General features: G+C 39.0%; 2 protein-coding genes across 5 annotated transcripts in view; one reads left to right on the top strand and one right to left on the bottom strand.

The window, feature by feature from the left end:
• atg5 (ATG5 autophagy related 5 homolog (S. cerevisiae)) overlaps nt 1-3,692 on the top strand; it is a 30,405-nt gene extending 26,713 nt beyond the window's left edge. The window contains exon 7 of one of the 2 annotated variants that reach the window (XM_073871766.1): nt 2,492-3,692. In XM_073871766.1, coding sequence (XP_073727867.1) covers nt 2,492-2,518 — 27 coding nt within the window. In that variant the 3' untranslated portion in view covers nt 2,519-3,692. The remainder of the gene's footprint in view (nt 1-2,491) is intronic. The other variant, XM_073871765.1, reaches the window with a different exon arrangement.
• Nucleotides 3,693-8,812: 5,120 nt separating this feature from the next.
• prdm1a (PR domain containing 1a, with ZNF domain) lies at nt 8,813-18,298 on the bottom strand. Of its 3 annotated transcripts, XM_055209401.2 has the most exons (8): nt 18,047-18,298; nt 16,976-17,196; nt 16,505-16,756; nt 14,950-15,069; nt 13,689-13,941; nt 11,036-11,955; nt 10,818-10,946; nt 8,813-10,711 (listed from the first exon to the last, which is right to left on the bottom strand). In XM_055209401.2, the coding sequence occupies exons 3-8, from the start codon at nt 16,730-16,732 to the stop codon at nt 10,133-10,135; spliced, it is 2,229 nt and encodes a 742-aa protein (XP_055065376.1). In that variant the 5' UTR covers nt 16,733-16,756; nt 16,976-17,196; nt 18,047-18,298; the 3' UTR covers nt 8,813-10,132. The 3 variants fall into 3 exon arrangements, with proteins under 3 accessions (XP_055065376.1, XP_055065374.1, XP_055065375.1); XM_055209399.2 differs by lacking the exon at nt 16,976-17,196 and having other exon boundaries at nt 18,047-18,297; XM_055209400.2 differs by lacking the exon at nt 16,976-17,196 and having other exon boundaries at nt 11,036-11,952; nt 18,047-18,296.
• Between the last annotated feature and the right edge of the window lie 1,677 nt (nt 18,299-19,975).

Raw genomic sequence — 19,975 nt, 5'->3', positions numbered from 1 at the left:
TAACTTCTACTGAGCTTCAACTGGTGGACAGCCACCCTGACATTATCCTGTAGGATAATTCATTTACCCTTGATGATGGCAAGTGGTCCAGGCCATGAGGCAGCAAAGCAAGCCCAAATCATGATGTTCCCTCCACCATACTTCACTGTTGGGATGATGTTACGATGTTGGTAGGCTGTGCCCATTTTGCGCCATAACATTTTCCCCCAAAAATTCAACTTTTGTTTCAACAATCCATAAAATATTTTCCCAGTAGCACTGGGGTTTGCCAAGGTGCTCTTTTGCAAACTTCAGGCTCACAGCAATGTTTTTCGGGAGAGCAGCGGCTTCCTCCATGGTGTACTGTCATAGACACGGTGCCTGTCCAAAGACCTGCGTATGGTAGACTCAGGAACAGAGCTGTGTGCCCGTTCCAATGATGTCTTCAAGACTTTAGCTGTTACTCGTGGGTTCTTCTTTACTTCATAGAGTATTCTGCATGGTGTCTTAGGTGTCATCTTGACTGTGCGCCCACTTCTAGGAAGGGTAGCTACAGTATTTAACTGTCTCCATTTATAGACAGTTTGTCTAAGTGTAGACTGATGGAGGTCTAAACTAGGGGTGTGCATTGGCACTGCCCTCACAATTCAATTCAATTACGATTCACCAGGTAACGATTCAATTCGATTCTACGATGCATTGCGATGCATCAGAATTCTACTGTACACAACAAGGCAAATTTTTAATCAGTCAAGTAGTAAAGTCAAGAGCAACTATTCTCAACAAAAACGGAAGCTGAGCATCTTTAAGACAATGACAATTATATACCTGAGATGAGAATAAGTCTTGTCTAGTTTCCCATTAACTTCATAGAATCCGAAATGTGCCCATATGTCCACTTTCCATGGAAAAGGGTGCGTTTTTATTTACCTGTCTATCACGGTTATCTCTCTCCACCTCAGCCATCTTGATTGTTGTTGTTATGCCCCCGGAAGTGATTAAAACTTCACAACTTTATTATCTACTCGTGGCCAGAAAATAAACAGTGACATAATCGATTATGGCACTTTGCTGCATCGATGCTGAATCGTGCATGCGCGCATTGCCATGCATTGCCGAATCGATTATTGTTGACACCCCTAATCTAAACATTTTGAGATTGTTTTGTATCCCTTTTCAGCCTTATGGAGTGCAACATCTCTTGATCAGATATCTTTATAAGAGCATGGTTCAGAAGAGCTGATGCTTCTTAAGGACAGCAATCTTAAAATGTGTCTTAATATCACTCAAAGTTGCACTAAACCACACATTTAAACTCATTTTATTAATTGGACTCCAGTTTGCCAGTTTCTGACAAAAAAGCTTTCAATAAAGTAATTAGTCGATGGGCTCACTTACATTTTCCTCCAGCGCTGTGAATGTTTAATGGGTGTTTCCAAAAAAGACACAAGAAACTAGAATTATTTATGTCTTGTGAGCTTATGCACATCGTGTTTGTTTATTGTCGTGACCTAGATGAGGATCAGACAACACTCCAAGGCAAATCACTGCAGAAAACCAGTTCATTCCTAGGGGTTCACATACTTTTTCTTGCCACTGTATATCACGTTTAAGCTTAACCTTTTAGGTGAGGATAGTAATGACCGACAAGATGATCCAGAGCATCAGACAAATCAGTACCGCTGCTCCCTGTACAGTTTGAGCGATCGGGAATGGAAAGTAAAAGTTAGCGCACATTCAAACACAATTTTCATACCTGATGCCGCAATTACATACACCATAATTACTCAACCAAATCTTTAAGACAAAGCAAAAGCATTCAAAAATATTTTTCTTCCTAAGATAGCACAACGGGCAGGGCAGGGATACATTTTGGTACCCCAACTGGAATGCACAATAACCCCAGGACATCTGACGATTTTGGGAACCTAAACGTTTTTTACACCATTCTTTATTCTTTTTAATTTATTTCTATGGTTATCCTACATATATTTTATGCTTTATTTTTTCACAGCCAACGACTGACTGTAATTTTCTGCACATGGACGTGCTATTGACAAAAAACAAGTGGTGATGGTAGGAATCCTAAAATAGCAAAGCAGTGGTTTTGGTCATCTTAACATTGCCTCAATATACTGAGCTGTCCACTCACTTAACCTGAATATTATTGATAAGCCTGTTGTGTACAGAGTTTTTTTGTCTGCATTCCTTTGTTTAATGTTTAAATTGTTTGAATTTGTTAGAATTTGTTTAGCATTTTCTCATAAAGGATTGCATAAAATGGCATATATCATTTGTGTTCCACTATAAAAAAAATGCCCCTCATTATGATCATGTTTGTCATGATTGATATGGCATTTATATACTCAGTATTCGATTATGTGTGCTGTGCAGCCCCAGCAGTAACCTTCCATGAAACAATTTATTATAAAACATTTAAGCACAATGCACTTGAACTGTAAATTACAATTTGTGATCACCAACCACGTCTTTTTTCTCAATCCCACTCTAGATGAGCCAAAGAGATACCAGGTTATGATTCATGGCATTGAACCCTTGCTGGAGACGCCCATTCAGTGGCTGAGCGAACATTTGAGCCATCCGGACAACTTCCTCCATATCAGTGTCATCCCAGTACCAAGCGACTGATTCCAGACAATTGGTTTGAACAGTGATTGAGAATTCTGGATGTAAGATCTTCAGAGGTGGTCTTATGGCGTTCCTGGCCTTCCTATATTCTCATCCTCACCCCTGCAGTGGCCTTATGGAGCAGTGGTCATCTTAACAACAGAATCCAAATTAGTTTATTATATATGATTTAAAGCTCTAAGATGGGCGTCTTGTGTGTTTGCTGCCTTGAAATTCTTCCATGGATATGTTTGCGCAACCTTGCCTAACGTGACTGTACTCCCTTCACTCTTTCTTTGATGATATAGTTTGATTATAAACAAGGCTTATGGAAGCTGTCAAGAGTTAGATGTCAAAAGTAAGAAGAAATTCTGTCATAAAACTAAACCCAGTAATGGGATTTCAGCCGTAGCAAGCATGACGTCACGTACATGATCTGATGTATCAGTGTGTCCGATTCTGACATACATGGGGGGAAATTGCCACAGTCTGATTAGTCATTGAGGGAGTAAATGTCTCTTTTCCAGTCAGCGTTAAGGTCAGGATTTACCTTCAGAAGAGGTTTCAATTTGTTTTGGGTATTCTTGTCCATCTGCGTAAAGAGAAGCTTTTCTTCATTTAGAGCTCAAAAATGGTCTTTGAATGATCTCATGTTACACATCACACTGTTGCATACAAATGAAGCTTCGAGTATGTTTTGACCATATATTTACAACCTGTAGGCTGACTGGCTGTCTGTGTTAAGGGGGATGTGGGGACTCCAGACGAAACACAGCTGAGAGTGATTATTCGTTTAGAGGAATCAGTGAGTGTTTTATCCCAGACAGACCGAATGGGGGGTAAAACCACAGAGCTTACGCCACTAACAGGCGACTTCAGGGCAGACTCTTCCCGAAACAAACATCTGAGAGTTCAAATAGCATTGTATTTTCTATTAAATGACTTCTTCACACTTCTAATGACAGGTTAAAGGATAACAGCATGTTTCGGCTGTACTTTTTCTTTCATTTTCATGCCATGATTGCTTTTTCGTCTGTGTTCGATTAATTTGAAAGCATTTAATTAAAACAAACATTTTATAGCTATGTTTTGTCTGTTCATTATGCTGTGTGTTTTCATAATTGACATGAGACCATTTGTATGGTGCACCGCATTGTATATATTGTGTAGTATATTATTTTTATTATTTTATATATAGGTAGTAAATGGAGTTGTTAAAGCTCACACAACACGCGCTTTTCTGTTTCTCTCATGTTAATCTCGAGTAAAGTAGTATTACATCCTTCATCCAAAGAGTCTTTCGTTTCAGGTTGGGACCGCCCCATTTCTGCTAAATGACTAAATGTAAATGTAGTTTTATCAGATTTATAAAAGACAGATGAACTGTACCGATTCTTTCCGAAAAAACCTGAGCATCGGGCAAGTAACACACACAAAACATTATCCCACTATCTCTGCATAACTAATGATTCACTACATGTTCATGTCGTTTACGTTATATTCACTTACGCAACAAAACACAGACATTTGATGCAGTTTACTTAAAGTTGGGACTGCCCCATTTTAACAAAATCCAGCTTTAAACAAACACACATGTACACACAGACTGCTGCTGCCCCGAATAAACAAACTACATTCATTGTTTCCATAATACTGGGTTAATTGGAAAGTTTAAATTTCTCACAAACAACAACACACTTCTTTGGTGACGTTGATTTCTATACATCCTGTAATGAAATTGCCCATAAAAGAAATAAAGCAAGATTGTTACGTATGTTTCTTTCATGTTCGAAAAAGAATATTGTACAAACCAAGGTGAAGTGCATACGGCACAGAAATACTCCATCATACGTCCAACCGCTTTTTTGACACTTTGTTATGTGCATGAAATGGCTTTAGGACCCCCCCTTTAACATTTCAAACTAAATTGCCAGAGTATTGTTACTCTATATGCAGTATACGTACAATTCAATGGTGTAGCTACAATTGATTGTATTGTAACTACACCATTATGTGACCAAGAGCCTGCTTCTCTATTGATTAATCTTGTATAAGTGTGTTATTCTAGTAAGATTGTTTGCAAGCTACATAAAATTGCATATATATTAGGGCTGGGAAAAGATTAATCTCGATTAATCGCATACAAAATAAAAGTTTTTTCCATAATATATGTGTGTGTAATTATTGTGTATATTTAACCACACACACATACATATATTCATGTCAGATCTTTTTATTTAAAATGTATGTATAATATAGAATATATAAAAATATAAATAAATATATATACACATGTAAATGTTTCTTAAATACATACATGAATGTGTGTGTATTTATATGTACATAATAATTACACACTGCACACACAAAAATCACTTTATTTTGTATGCGATTAATCTTTTCCCAGCCCTAACATATATATATACACACACACACACACACAAAGCACTGAAAATGATTTACCTACAGATGTGCTAGTGTAATAGAAAAACAATAGAGCTGGTAGAATTGGTAATGATATCCACACTTGTTCTGAGTATTATTCTGACTCATTTACTGAAAGTATAATAGCAGTGTGAAGTTTAATTAGAAATTCAGCAGCAGATATTTATAATAAAAATGAGCATACATTTGCTTATTCTCTTTCTTAATTACGGAGCCATTTTTTCTAAGGAATGAAGTAAAATGGACCGTTCCGCCCTTTCTCAGAGAAACAACACAATTTGATAAAAAATGTATTTATGTGGAGAAAATATATATAAAGAGATAAAGAAAAATTTAGGATGCTCAGCTGAAATGACCTCAAATGCTTTAAAATAGCAAGAAGATGGAAGAAAACAAGCAACTACTGTTAAAACAGATTCAAAGATTCAGACTTTCATCACCTCTAGAAAAATCAAAGATGATCTAGTCAGAAGACGTCTAATTTAAGCTAAGCTATTTGCAAGAAGCCCCATAAAGCACCAGTGTTGAAATAAAGTCACGTGCAGAATCACATCAACTGGCCCAAAGAAACGTGGTGTAACATTTTGTGGCCTGATGAGAGTAAAATTGTTCTTTTGACGTCTAGTGGTTATCGATAAAACTTCAGGTGACCCCCAGGTAATGAATTCAAGTCACAGTACACCTTAAACACAGTACAGTTAAACGTGGTTTTTCATACTAATGTGTTGGGCCTATTTACCCTTAAATTGGACGTTTCAACAAGACAACAACCCCAAACACACATGCAAGAGGACTGAATCTTGATTCCAGACAGAAAGGATTAAGGTGATGGAGTGGCAGCTCAAACCCCTGATCTCAACCCCATTGAAAACTTGTACTTGTAAAAATGCAGTTTCTGAAGCAAATCCTAAAGATCCTGTTCTGAAATATCTGTTTCTATGCCAGAAGTCAGTTGACTCGATTTCACACAGATGTGCAGCAGTTATCAATAAGAGTTATGCAACTAAATATTAGTAATCCAATAGTTTAAAGTGAAGTAAAATCTTAAGAAATTTCTGAAGAAGTGTCTACAGAGAAAAATGTTGACACTGCTCTTTTAACAGCATAATATTCATTTTCTTTGCTTTCCTTTAAAAGAAGAGACTTGACAGACTTGATCAATTTTGTTAATGTTTTGAAATTGAATGTGTGATGTTTTTGTAATACATTTGAAATAAGGAAATAAACTCTATTATAACACTTTTATTAACACCACGGTATATATTATGACTGTCAAAAGATTAAAATATTTAATCTAATTAATTGCACTTAATCGCATAAATATTGGCATGTCAATGGAGAAAAAACAGTGCTTTTCATGTTTTTTCAGGTCATTCTGTAGTTTTAGCTACAGAAATTGAATAAAGTAATCAAATCAAATGTAAAATAATACTGCATACACTTACTGTAAAAAAAGATGTTTTTTATGTTATGTTAAAGAAACACTTTTTAAGACACGTTATATTGGACCCACTCACTTTTTCATTAATTTAGCGCATACCTGTATTTCTGTTCACTTATCAGAGCGTCATCAATGAAATCCATTACAATTGAGAAATGCCTTAAAAATTCAACTGTCTCGCGTTTCATCTACAGCTTTGATTTCCACACTGCTGCTTCCTCAAATCTACTATATAGCAGACTATTAAAGGAATTGTTTAATTAAAAGGCACCAGAATACAAGAAAATGGCATCTACTACAGTAAATGATTTTTTTTCTTGGAACCCAACCCACTCACATTTTCGACGTCAGTGCTCAGGTAGCATTTGTGCGCTGTCTGAGGCCTTGAGATGCAAATGACTTTATACGCAGTCTTGCGCACGCAGGCACACAAACAATGTGAGCACTGCATTGAGATCTGTTTTGAAATATTTCAATTAATAAGGCCTGAAAGCATGTTTAATGATCAACTTTTGTGACTATGTAGGACTTGTTTGATTGGGTTAAATTTGTTACAAATTTTAATGTGTTATTTTCCCCCATAACAAAATAATTGTATAAAATGAACAGCCCTATATTTGTATTATTGAAGTAGGTTCTTAGAAGCACTGAATTCATGAATGAAAGCTCTTGGAGTCTATACCGTTATGTATTGTCTGCTGCCTTTGATCCTCATTGTCAGTCTAGTTAGTAAAAGGCATTCACGGGGCAACATTTTTCTGCGGCTCCAAAGTGGTTAAACACAAGGCACGTACAGCTCAGGTGACTGTCTTAAGAAGCAATGAGCATGCAGTATGTAAACTTTTGAGAGGTCATGTGTAAAGTAAATACCACTGAGATGAAAAGGACTGCTAATCGATACAGTAGCTCTCTCCAGATACCGTGGATCTCCTTGGCAGCATCAATGATTTTATGATCCAATAATAAATTGCTATATGAAGATTCCTTATATAACATTTTTGCACTATCAATGCCAATCTTTGCCAAAGTTAACAAACAATCTTTGTTTCAAAAGATTGATCATGTGCATCTGGCGTTCATAAAACACGTCTTGAATTCATTATTTGTCTTCCCTAACTGCTTAAACTGTCTGGCAGTGAGTTTAGTGGTCTTCTGTGCTTGTGCCGGGTGCTCTGCGGTGTGGTGGAGTGGACATCAAAGTGAAATCGAGCACTTTTAATGTGCTCATTCCAGTAAACTAGTCACTAAAACATCAGAGCCATCTTCCTCTATTGTCTCTCCTTCAAGCATTTGTTCTGATAAACGTCTTGTCGAAGAGCAGTATCGAAGGTTGTGTATTTTTTAACATATTTTCTTTTCTCTCCATGGGAAAGTGAGGTTGTGTCTGTGTAAAGCAGCAAACACTCTTTGAAGTGGATTTAATGAGGAAGAGGACAAGGTTTACATCTTCTTCAGCTCCGTTTTACAGACTTTACCCACATTCATTTTGTGTCATTCACTCCCCTACACTTGCTGATTGGGATATAAAAGTATAACTTGAAAGCTACAACTTAGCCGAGCCCTTTTAAATTATATGAGGTGTCTGAAGACAACTTTCCCCTCTGTCCGATCAGTCCAGCCCTCTCATTCCCGACTACACCTGGAACTAAGCTTTGGATGGGGGAAGGATCACTTTTAAGAACAAACAACTAAACTCTCTTCTCCTACAGGAGGTCCCCTTTAATTTTCCTCTGACCTTCCCCTCTTTGTGACCCTCTCACTATTGAGTCAACCTGTCATTAATGTTGGCTTCTAATGGACAGGTGCTGAAGGTCCCTAAGGTGCTCTGATCATTTGGGGGACGACGATGATGGCCCACACACTTGCACTTGTAGTTTATTTTGTTTCCCTTTATTCTTTTATCTTTCCTCTGTTCTTTTTAAAATTCCTCTGCTGCTTGCTTTGTTTTCTCAATGTACTGTACCTCATATTTATCCGCTGTACATTTGCATACGCTCTACTGATCCATATAAATGGCAAGAAAGATGGCAACATTATGTAGATAAAATTTGTTCATTTTTCTGTTTAATAATTTATATGTTTATTAACTGAGATCTAATGGGGACGTCGAATCATTCTCCAAACCTACTTATCCTGTGTAGGGTTTAAGGAGGACTGGAGCTCATATTCTGTGGACAAATGGCCTGTTGATGTCGATAGAAATATCTTTATTTGAAGATTACAGCTGATTAAGATTGAAATAGTCCTAAAACCTATATTGTAATTCAATGCATTGAACTGAAACCAAATGTATGTAACAGAAGACAGCACACAAATTCATTTGATCAGTGAAGATTTATATTATAATTTACATTTTGTCAAGCGGTACTATAACTACGTAAACCAGTATGTAAACAAACAGTCTTTCTCTTTAATTTAAAGCTGAAGATGAGGGCTACTGTAGACTTTGGTCATACTTTAAGACAAAAAGTGCATGAGATGCTACTACATCACAGCACATGTTGACTGTCCTACCAGTTTTGCTGGACAAAATCTTAAATACACTACAAACATAAGACAAACGAAAATAAAACCAGTGCATACAAAGGCCGGGGTGATGTCGTAGTATCCACAAACATCATCAAAAACCTGCAGAAAAGAGGGCTGCAACAGCAAGTCTTACACTGAATATGCACACATCTTTATCTGTAATTTAAACATTCTGAAAACAATAAAAAAAACTTTGGTAACCAGCTACACATATCTTAATTTTGGTATCAGTAATGTGCTACACACTTAAAAAAAATGCAAAGTCAGTCTCTGGTTCACAGCCAGTGTGTGACAGGTAAGACTGCTACTCTTTGGTCCACATGTACACCTGCACATTTGGGACATTTAGGATTCATTTCCTCTTCAAGTAGCAAAAACGAACATTGACATCTCTCTTAACATACAAGGACACCACACACACGCACGCACGTGCGCACACACACACACGCACACACACACACACACACTTACATTCCCACAGTCTGAGGTAACAGTTGTTGGTAATATATAATATGCCCTTTTTAAAATTATTAAATTGTGTATAGCTCAACGTAAAGAGAATAAATGTTACACAACACATAGATGCCGTTGACCTCAACTAGAGTAAAAAAGCCTTCAACAAAAAGGTCTATGTCAAAACCTCACCCCACAATAAAAATAAACCTGAATGTGCTCATCTTTAGGCAGACAAAAAAATCACAGTCATAACTATTTACTGTTAGAAAATATTCACAAAAGAATGACATAATATTAGGAAATATGTAGGAAACATTTACATAAAACAGTAAATAACAATGAATTAACCAGTCATCGTAAACATCATTTCAATACAATAACATAAATTAAATAGATTAAGAAACAAACAGAAATAAACACCACAAAAAGCAAATAATATTAATTAGTCGGTAATGTTAATAAAAGAATGTGATTGTCTTTTGTGAAGGACATACTAGACCAATGATAGACTTGATCAATGTCTGTTAGCCCTGAGTACTTCAAGTCCCTGAACATAAAGGCCAAAGCCTGTTTCCTGTGAGAAGAATTATGTACACTTGTAGCAGTCCACAACCTAACCTAGAGAACTAGGCAGGCAGCCAAAGGTAAGCAAGACTAGTCTTCCATGACCTCCTCTGACTCCTTTTTAACCGTGATAGGGAGGAGCGGGAGAGGGCTGCTGCAATGAACCTTGATGACAGAGGCCTCACAGCCAGGCTCATTTAGACAATACGGAGGTGTTGGGGGATGAAGGTCTCCTACGGTGGTACCTTTGTGGTAAGAGGCATTAAAATCCATTTCCTGCCAGAGCATCCCAAAGATCTGCTTCTCCACCATGCTCTCAATGTCAAATCCTTCCATTTCCTCCAGCCTGTCGGCATTATCACTGATGTCGAAGCGTTCAATCTCCTCATTGACACGGTTGAGCTCATCCAAGTTGCAGCTGGGCGAAGGGGTCGCCGCTAAGCAGTAGCCTTTAAGGTGGAGCCGCAGGCTGCTGAGGTGGATGTAGTTGCGGTGACAGTGTGGACACTGGTGCGGACGTTCTCGTGTGTGCAGACGTTTGTGCAGTTTAAGGTGAACATACTGTGTAAACTTGGCTGGGCAGATCTTGCACTGGTAGGGCTTTTCACCAGAATGCAGTCGCAAGTGGGTTTTTAGGTTGCTTGTGCTGCTGAAGCGTTTGTGACACACCTGTGAAATAAATGCAGACCTTTAGGATCTCATTCTTGTATAAACTTCCATCTTACATTATCATTAAAAGTGCACATGCTGTTGGTTGGTTATTACTGTGGCTTACTTGGCATTCATGTGGCTTCTCTCCAGTGTGTACCAAGTAGTGTTTCTGCAGGTGGGCCAGTTGCGTGAAACCTTTATTACAAGTCTGACACTTAAATGGTCGTTCGCCACTATGGACACGCAGGTGCACCTGGGAACAAGGACAGATAAGCTAAGAGTACTTTCTATACATTTGCAGAATTTAAGGGACAACAGAGGAATCATGTTTTACTTGCTCACCTTCAGATTAGACAGTTGACCAAACGTCTTGCTGCAGACATTGCACTCATATTTGATCTTCCCATTTTGCTTCTTTAATGGGTAATCTAGACTTTTGTAGCCTGCAGAGCCTCGTTTCATCTTGCTGAGGTTGATGGCCTCGTCCTCTGAGCGGCTGGTAGCCAAAAGAGCTGAGGTAGGCTTAGTAGGCAGATGACCTGTAGAGGCTGCACAACCAGCTGTTGGGGAGCCACCAGTGGGAGCGTAGGGATGTCTATGTACATGGAGCGGTTTGTCTTTCAAAGAAATGGCTGCAGAAAAGGCACTGGTGGCTGCTGGGCGCAGGATGTTTGATTGCCCTCCTCCCTCAGGTGGAAGCATGGCAGATGGAAAGGGCATATGAGGAGGTACCAAGCCATTGTAAAAGGGGTACATGTGTGGGAATATAGGTGGCCCACTCAAACCGCTAACTGGATAGTGGGGCATGAGGTAGCGTGAATAGTGCGGGTTAGGATAGAAAGACATTGGGCCTGCTGGTGCGTACCCTGGGTAATGGCCCAGGCCACAACTGTAGAGTGCTGGAGAAAAAGACAGCAGGGTGTCCTTCGGCTCAAGGGATGCTGGTGTGGGACTGCCTTCTGGACTGCTCATAGGACTGCTGTGTGCTGAAGGACTTGGTGTAACCGAATACTGTCTGTGAGAACGGGCTGGCACAAATGCTGTGCTGCTCTTTAAGAACTCTTCATTCAGAGAGGGACGGAGCGGGTAGAGAGCTCTGGAGTAAAGAGGTCGGTCTGGGCTGTTGAGGCAGTGGGGACGGGTGGAGAGTGGTCTGCTAGGTTCTTGCAGTACGTCCTTCAAAATCTCTGAAACACTGTGTTCCCTTTTCACTGGGTTCTTGACATCCGTTTGCTGAGTGACTTCAATGAGGCTCTGCTCTGCTGACACACAAAACACATCAGTCATTTTTACATACTTTACATAGACTGCTACAGGTGACCAAGAGGAAGAAAGAAATGCATCTAATTACAGTGATTCTTATTTGGAAGACACAGTAGTTCCTTTGCCTCGGAGCACATTGCTCTAGTTAAACTGACTTTCAACAAAGCACCCAAGTGGTTCATTTAGTGCGACAGTTTGACAAATTACCTTGTTTTAGGGTCTACAGACAGGATGTGAGGCCTGACAGCTGCGCCAGTCAGGGTGGGATAGATTCACTGATACTATCTAATGGGGTTCACCAAGAGGGTGTGGGGGGACTGATGGTATCCTGCTAATAGAAATCTACACGCCTAAATCTTTTCCCCTTAGTGTCCACAAAGACCCTAAAGGAATCAAAGGCATTTCACAACCTCTGAACCGTCTTAAAGCCTTCACGTTTACTCTGTTATTAGAGGCAATGAGGTTATTTATGCCACAGTACATAGAGAATTATGTTTGGGTCTCAAGACTAAATACACCCATTTTTCAACACTACCTGACTCTTCCACCCGCCCAAAGTTGATTAAAGGTGAACGTTAATTAAAATTACTTTCTCATATATCTTGCATAGTTCACTGTTAATCTCCTTAAAGGATGTAAACAATTAAATAACTTCCTGCTTCCTGTTCACTGGGATAATTATGTGGAACTGAAGTATGAATGTGACTGTGCAGATAATAAGTATCCCTCAAAAGATCTACCGTAGACTCTACTCCCCTATCCTTCTGTCCTAGCTGCTACGTGTAAACACACCAAGAGGTTATCAGTTCTTTCCTCCCACTTTTCTTCTACAGACAAAACCAGTTCTGTTCCTCCCTTGAGAGCTTGCCAAAAACAAACAGCTAGTGATCACAGAGATATCAATCTATCAGCACAGCCCTACTGCCAGGAAGTTCAACTAGTCAATGGAGATGTTATTATTTTCCCTCTTTCTCTCTCTCTCTGGCTCTTTTTAGCCTCTTCTCTCTCTCTTCAAGTGGCAAATAAATAAGGAAGTGCCCCACACCTTTTGATGCAGTAAGACAAAGTGACTTAGGATATATGCTGACTGAAGTGTGTGGTTATTTTACTCCAAACAGGGTCAGGGAAATAGAAAGTCCCTGCCTAAGGTTTTCTAAATTAGTTTCACGTGGGAGGTTTGTGTCAGTTTTGTCAGCCCTAATGCTGTGAAATACAGATGCCGCTCTCAGGTATAAATGGGCAGATGCCATGAGTAAATAAATGTAATTACAGACTTCTATGTATGACTATGTGTGTCTGTTAGAGTCTACTGCATACAGTGGCTCCAGGGTATGCGCATGACTCTAGGGAGAGGAGTCACACTGGCTGGCCTGTTCACCTACCTATAAACCCTACCACCCATCCACCCAAGTCTTTCTACTGTCCCATCATTTTAGCTTTGAGAGTTTTACTGCCCGTTCAGTTTGTTGGGCAAAACAAACCTTATTATGACTGTAAGACCCAACATAACAATGTTATTCATCTTAAAAACATTGTAGAGGAAAAAACGAATCATTTGGGTAGTTGAAATAATTCTGTTCTTAGCAGAGATTAAAGAGAAGAGGCTACAAAACTTACAATTACAGTACAATGTCTACAACAGGGACTTGACTTTAACTAAAACGACAAGAAACAGAAATATATGCAGATCTATGGCACATAGAGAAAGATGAAATATTTTTTCTGAACTTACTGAGTTTTTGCATCATAAGCTCTCCAGAGGCTGGGTAGTTGAGACGGTGGGCAAACTCAGGGCAGTACCACACCAGAAGCTCTTGGTCTGCGGGGATAGCTTTCACCGTGTAGAAGAAAATGTTCATGCCATTTTGGCAAGCAGCGAGGTTCTGTTCCTGTTGGGAATGAGCTGGGTTCACGTAGCGCATCCAGTTACTCTTCTCCTCGTCTAGACCGTCCACAAAATGATGGAACTTTCCGTTCGAGTATATCTACAAATATAACAAGACAAAATTTTAAATAAAAAAAGAAAGAGTTGAGTCTTTAGAACGTCATTGTCATTAAAATGTTACAATGTAGTTTTCAGTTCTTTGAATCAAATGAGTGGGATGTGCTCTTCAAAAGTCAAACTTTGATTCATCAGAGACCCTGAACCCAGCTATCCCACACCGGTATTCACAGTGTCTTTCCATCTGGTTCTCTGATGCAATCTTATTAGGTCTCAAGTTTGATAGGGGGATGATGTCTCGCTGAGTTGTTTACACTAAGCTTGCTAGTTCCAGGAACACACTTAAGACATCATTATTTCTCTGCAAGATTTTCCTCTAAAACATAAACGTCACTATGTTTCCTCTAGCTCTAAACTCTCACGAATGACTCTGCGATCATCTGTCCACGCGGTAAAGCTCTGATAGTAAAACAGGAAAGAATGATGTAATCACTGTAAATACCAGAGATGTTCCACTTGGGGATCTTTGCTTTGGGAGCAATGTGGAAGTGACACAGAGTCAACACAAAAGCAGAGTGTGTTGACTTTGGACAATCTTCAGCTGTAAACAACACCTGAAAGTCACAGCGGGATACGAGTTAAAGAAAGGTGTCTTTTGAACGACAGCGGCATGTGATACTCTTTCTCTGAGTAACAGCATACGTGTAGATCCGGCTGACATATTCTTCAGACACACACATATATATATATAATACAGCAGAAGAACTGCAGAGTCATTCAGCACTTCCTGTCCCACTAGCTGAACACTGTACAGTCAAATAAAGATTACGCTACACGGAACGAATTGCTCTGTTCTCAGTCATTCAGCACCGATGCAGCAACGCAGTTCCCAAAACAGCAGATCTTTACTCAGCAGTTTCTAAATGCTCAGAGAATGTAAACTCACTGATTCTCAATGATGTCAGACAGGAAGTCAGTCAATGGAACAAGAAAAGGTTGTTTTTTCCTGTTCATTCCCACTTTATTCAGTTTCTGAAACAAAAGAACTCACCCGCCAGAAGTACTTTCTGTTAGCATCTTTGGGGACGTTTTCTGCAGTGTAACTTTCTCCCACTAGGGGGCCAAAGCGGGTGCCTTTGGGGATGTATTCTCGACTTACTACACCAATAACCTGGTTTAAAAAAACAAGGTGGTTAAAAAAGTTTACAATTATATGGGTATTGTGTCATATTGTCAACTATTTCAAACCATCACAACATTAAGCATGCTTAGTAGAAAGACAGATGTGTGTGTATGTAAGGACAATTAATTGTTAGCCAGATGTGCACACTCGAAAGACATGGAGCCATGCCTCTCTTCATCCGTCACCTCTCTTTACAGCCACAGGAAACCAAAGGTCATCAAGGTTACGTCTTAAGACTGAGAGAGACTACTCGTTTGTCCTGTCTCACCTCTCATTAACCACACAGACACAGTTTTCAAAGATGCCTCTCAAATCCTACAGGTGCTTTCTTTGAAACGAACATCTAAAAAGCTCAATATGACCTTTTTATTTTAAGCACCAAAGTATTTACTAAAGTCGTCAACGCATTTGGGGAATTTGTAAACTGTGTTTTCCGGTTCTGTGGACATGTGCAGGAATCTGTGGGCAAGTATTTCATTTGGACTGAATCTAGGGGTTATCACAGGCAAATCTCTTCTCCCTGGATTTACCACACATCCCTTACCACAAACTTCCACAAAGAACTATTACAACTCATTTAGCACACTTTGCATAATCTCTTCCCACCGATACTCTCCCATCATCTTAATCTTCCCCTGCGACCACAACTTCACTCACTTTCTTCCTGTTTGAACCCCAGCTTTTTCTGAAGAAAGAGGGTTAACTCTTTATCACCTCATAAATATGTGCTCATAAAAGGGGCTCAGTTTTTTTCTCACAGGAAGAGATAAGACAGACAGAGGCACTGATGAGAAAATCTATAACCTCGTTCCCATTAATCTATAAACACTTTTAAAATAAGAGAGGTTAATCTTAATCAAAACATCAACAATCATTAGCTGCGGAAAGGCGGAAAGTAGTGTGTTTGTGAATTGTCACGGACACAGACACAGCAGTCTGCTGCAGATAAAACAGCTTTGATAGATGGTAAAGGATTCGCCTCTCAACTTTTGCACTCTCGTGCTTGAAGAGCTTGTCACATGGTGCTCTGATGTATGGATGTTTGTGTTAGCCGAGTAACAATGTGAGCTAGACCTTATTAAACACATCCACACATGCACGACAGGCAAATCAGGAACAATTTTTTGTGCAAAACAAGTAAAAAAAAAACCTCAGCTGACAAGTGCAGATAAAGAAGATTAATACCAAGTGTTTAATGAGTAGGTGTGGCTTTATGGATACAATGTTTAAACACAATCCTTCAACCTTCTTTCTCGCTTCTCTAAGCTGTGCTTGATCGTGTGTCTTTTAGCTTGTATGTAATGATATTTTGAATTTACTGTAAGTAGACTCATACATGGTATATTTTATGGTTTATTTCAAAAAAGAAATATGCTACAAGTGTCAAACATGAGGCTATAGAGGCCTGAGCATTTTTCCCTACCTCTTTGGAGTCTCTTGGGTGTTTGAAGGCTAAGTTACGAGGTAAGGACGCCTCAGCGCGGGTGAGGTCTGCGGACTCCAGGGGACCTTCCCAGATGTGGTCCTTCACTGTGTAGGTGCATTTCTCCTCAAACTCTGTCTCCGTCCATTTTGTCATGTCTACGTCCTCTACGTCCATCTTGAGCTCTTCATTGTCACCGGTGTAGGGTGCTCCCTCAGTAGTCAACATTGCCGAGCTGTGATGAGAGGCAGCCTACGAAAATAAAAAGGAAATGAAAGTTGATGATAGAAAGTCTATGAGAACTAAGAACCAAAACATTATTTGGGCAAGTGGTACAGGTTAAATGACATACATTTTTGTTTTGTATATTTATACTCCACAATCCCCAAATAAAAAGACAAATTAGTTTTATTATTTACAATTCTATATTTCTATACAAAAACTTAAATTAAAGCCAACGGACGTACTTACCCTGTCATAAGGACAGGACAGATCAGAAGCTCTCTTTCTCTCTGTCTATTCCTCTCTAATTCAAAAGTCTTTTTTATCTATCACTTGCTCTTCTTCCCCTCGCCCTGTTTTCTCCCCTGGGTAGAAAAATAGCCTCAAACAGAGGAAAACATAGGAAGGAAGTCCTGTCTGCATCTGAATGTCGCTAAAATTGGAGTCTGAGTGGCAGACTAACAGAACTACTAAGCCATCCCAAAGATTGTGAGACAGACAGAGAGAGAATGAAAGAGAGAGAGAGAGGAAAAGGAAAAATGTGTTTTTATTGGGAGGCACAACAACACAACCTTCAAACATTCACAAGGCAAAAAATAACATATCTTGTTTAAAGTCAAAACTAACCTGAATTAAACCTTTTAAACTAATTTAATGTTAAAAAAAGGTTTCAAGATAAATAAAGGAAACATATATTCTTAATTAATCTTCTTTTGGTCGTTATAACTACAAATGATCTTACTATTAAAATTCCAACTATTACTTACTAACTCAATGTATAAGAGTGTAAAAACTCATTTTTTTAAAGTGATAAAAAGGTTTTTCATTATGTGATCATTTAAATATGTCTTTGTTGAAAAAATAATTTTGTGTGTAGGACAGCTGTAGAACCAAAACTCATAATGAAACTGAAAAACTTAAATATGGAAATAAGATAAACAAGTATTCAGAGGAACTATCATTTTTTTTATTTTATTTTAAAGTCTGAATATTTTTATAGAAAATCAACATTTTAAACTACCAGTGTAAATTCTTCAGTCCCATGATATAACTGCAGAAACGTGAAAACTTTTTTAAAACAAAATTACATTTATACAAATGACAACACTTTGACAGCTTAGAATTATATTAACTCTATATTAAATTATGCTCCAACGACACTGTTATTCTACCTCACAAGAGCAAACTACCACACCATATATGAAGAAAGAACAACTTTATTTAATATAGAAAGTGTCTTCACATCTTTTCCTCTTCACACAAAATTAAGCACACATAAATAAATCAAGTAAAACATCTCTCAGTAAAAATATCGCTTACCAGGAGGTTCTGGTCCCAGCCACACATAGAGACTGTGTGTGATCTCTCCCCTGAGTGTGTATGTATGGGACAGGTGCAGCTCACGGTTCTGTCCTGTCCCACTGCTAGTCCAGATAGTAACTGACTTCTCCTACAAGTGCCTGAGATTGACTGACTGCATGAGCATGTTTGTCTGACTTGTTGAAGACAGCCTGGCTCCGCCCATGACTCCACCCACAGAGGACAATGATCTAACAATTACTACACTGCTACACTCAAATCTCTCTCGCACTCTACACACACACACACACACACACACACACACACACACACACACACACACACACACACACACACACACACACACACACACACACACACACACACACACACACACACACACACACACACACACACACACACACTTGATTTTTCAATAGGCACAAATTAAAAAGTTGAACAATTTTTAATTCAACAGAATCTTCATTGTACATTAACCTCCATCATTCCCAAGATGATTCATAAGCTTTCAAATAGACAACTTTTAAGAGAGAAGGAAAAATCTTATTAACGCATGTTTTTAAACAATACAAATAATAATAATATATTTGATTAGATATTTTCATTCTATACTCCAGCCACAAAAAGCAAAACAAACAAACAAACAAACAAACAAACAAACATTCATTCGAAATAAAGACTAGATGTGAACTTGCCACAGCTTCTTATTTGAGAAAATACAATCTGCAGGATGAATGTGAAATTATATTTATTATTTTTTTTTATTTTAAATATTAGAAAGAGTCCTAGAATTATGGAAAGAGACACACAGGGCAGTTTTGAAACAAGGGCCTAGAAGTAAAATCTTGTTTGAAGAGAAAAGTGAACATGTCTTCCCCTCACTCTCTTCCTGTGTAGGAAGGACGTCCTTTGACGGTGACTAGCGCTGTTTACTGGGAGCTGACTGACGTGCTTGTTCCTCTTCTTACCCCCAGTCTCACGCCACTTCCCTTCCCACCTGCCCTCCCTATTGCATTGTTGCGTCTTAAGAGTGTGATTACAAAGTCTAACAATCCTAAAAGAGCTCTCTTTAATGAACATACTGTAATACAAAACAAGGTGGAAAATGCTTAGTTTCATTTTATTTATTTTTTAATGAATCCCATTTTTCTAATCTCACGTGCACGGACACACACACACACACACACACACACACACACACGTACACACACACACACACACACACACACACACACACACACACACACACACACACACACACACACACACACACACACACACACACACACACACACACACAGGAACACTCTCACCAATCCAAAGTTAAGCTGGTGACAAAGAGCTGACCACATCAGTCACAGCCTACTATTTCCTGGCAGCAGACTATACGGAAGATTGTTCAAGCCCCAAGGGCTGCCCAGAACCCACTCAGCCCACATCCCACCCCAATCTGGTCCACAGCTGCTCACACTGAAATCATCTTAATAAGACATCCAGGAAGGACCGACTTTATTTAAAAAAAATACTTTATTTAAAAAAAAATAGAATTACTGCTAGTTGGAATGGAGAGATGGTACGTTTTGGCCGAGGCCATCACTTGCGAACGTCCACCTTGAGGGAGTAAAAGCCTATAAAAGGTCTATAACCCTCCAGGCTTGACCACTCACCTTCTCTTTCTCTGAAAAAGGTGAGGCCAGGGGGCAGGGAGGGTTCTCTCGACTCTGAAGTCAAATTCAAATGGACCTTTTTACTATCCATATAAAGGGTTTAATGTGGCCTGAAAGAAAAGCAGCAAAACAATAGCGGGCAACAGCAGTGTAAGTTTTACAGAGAGCTCATTACATGCCCACACCACAGGGAAGAAAACAGAACATGTGACAAGTGGACAAGTGGAAGTGTTGCCAGAATACCCCAGAAAATAGGTGAACA

Source organism: Misgurnus anguillicaudatus, chromosome 10 (assembly GCF_027580225.2).
Source record: "Misgurnus anguillicaudatus chromosome 10, ASM2758022v2, whole genome shotgun sequence".
Taxonomy (NCBI): domain Eukaryota; kingdom Metazoa; phylum Chordata; class Actinopteri; order Cypriniformes; family Cobitidae; genus Misgurnus; species Misgurnus anguillicaudatus.
This window is presented reverse-complemented; position numbering and strand designations above follow the sequence as displayed.

What these genes read in the sequence shown, in the direction of transcription:
- prdm1a (XM_055209399.2), bottom strand. Translation starts at nt 18,073, where the DNA reads ATGTGTGGCTGGGACCAGAACCTCCTG. An exon ending in ACCCAAGAGACTCCAAAGAG is followed by an intron (nt 15,070 to 16,504) that starts GTAGGGAAAAAT and finishes TTTTTAAACCAG; the next exon opens with GTTATTGGTGTAGTAAGTCG. An exon ending in GTCAACTGTCTAATCTGAAG is followed by an intron (nt 10,947 to 11,035) that starts GTGAGCAAGTAA and finishes CCTTGTTCCCAG; the next exon opens with GTGCACCTGCGTGTCCATAG.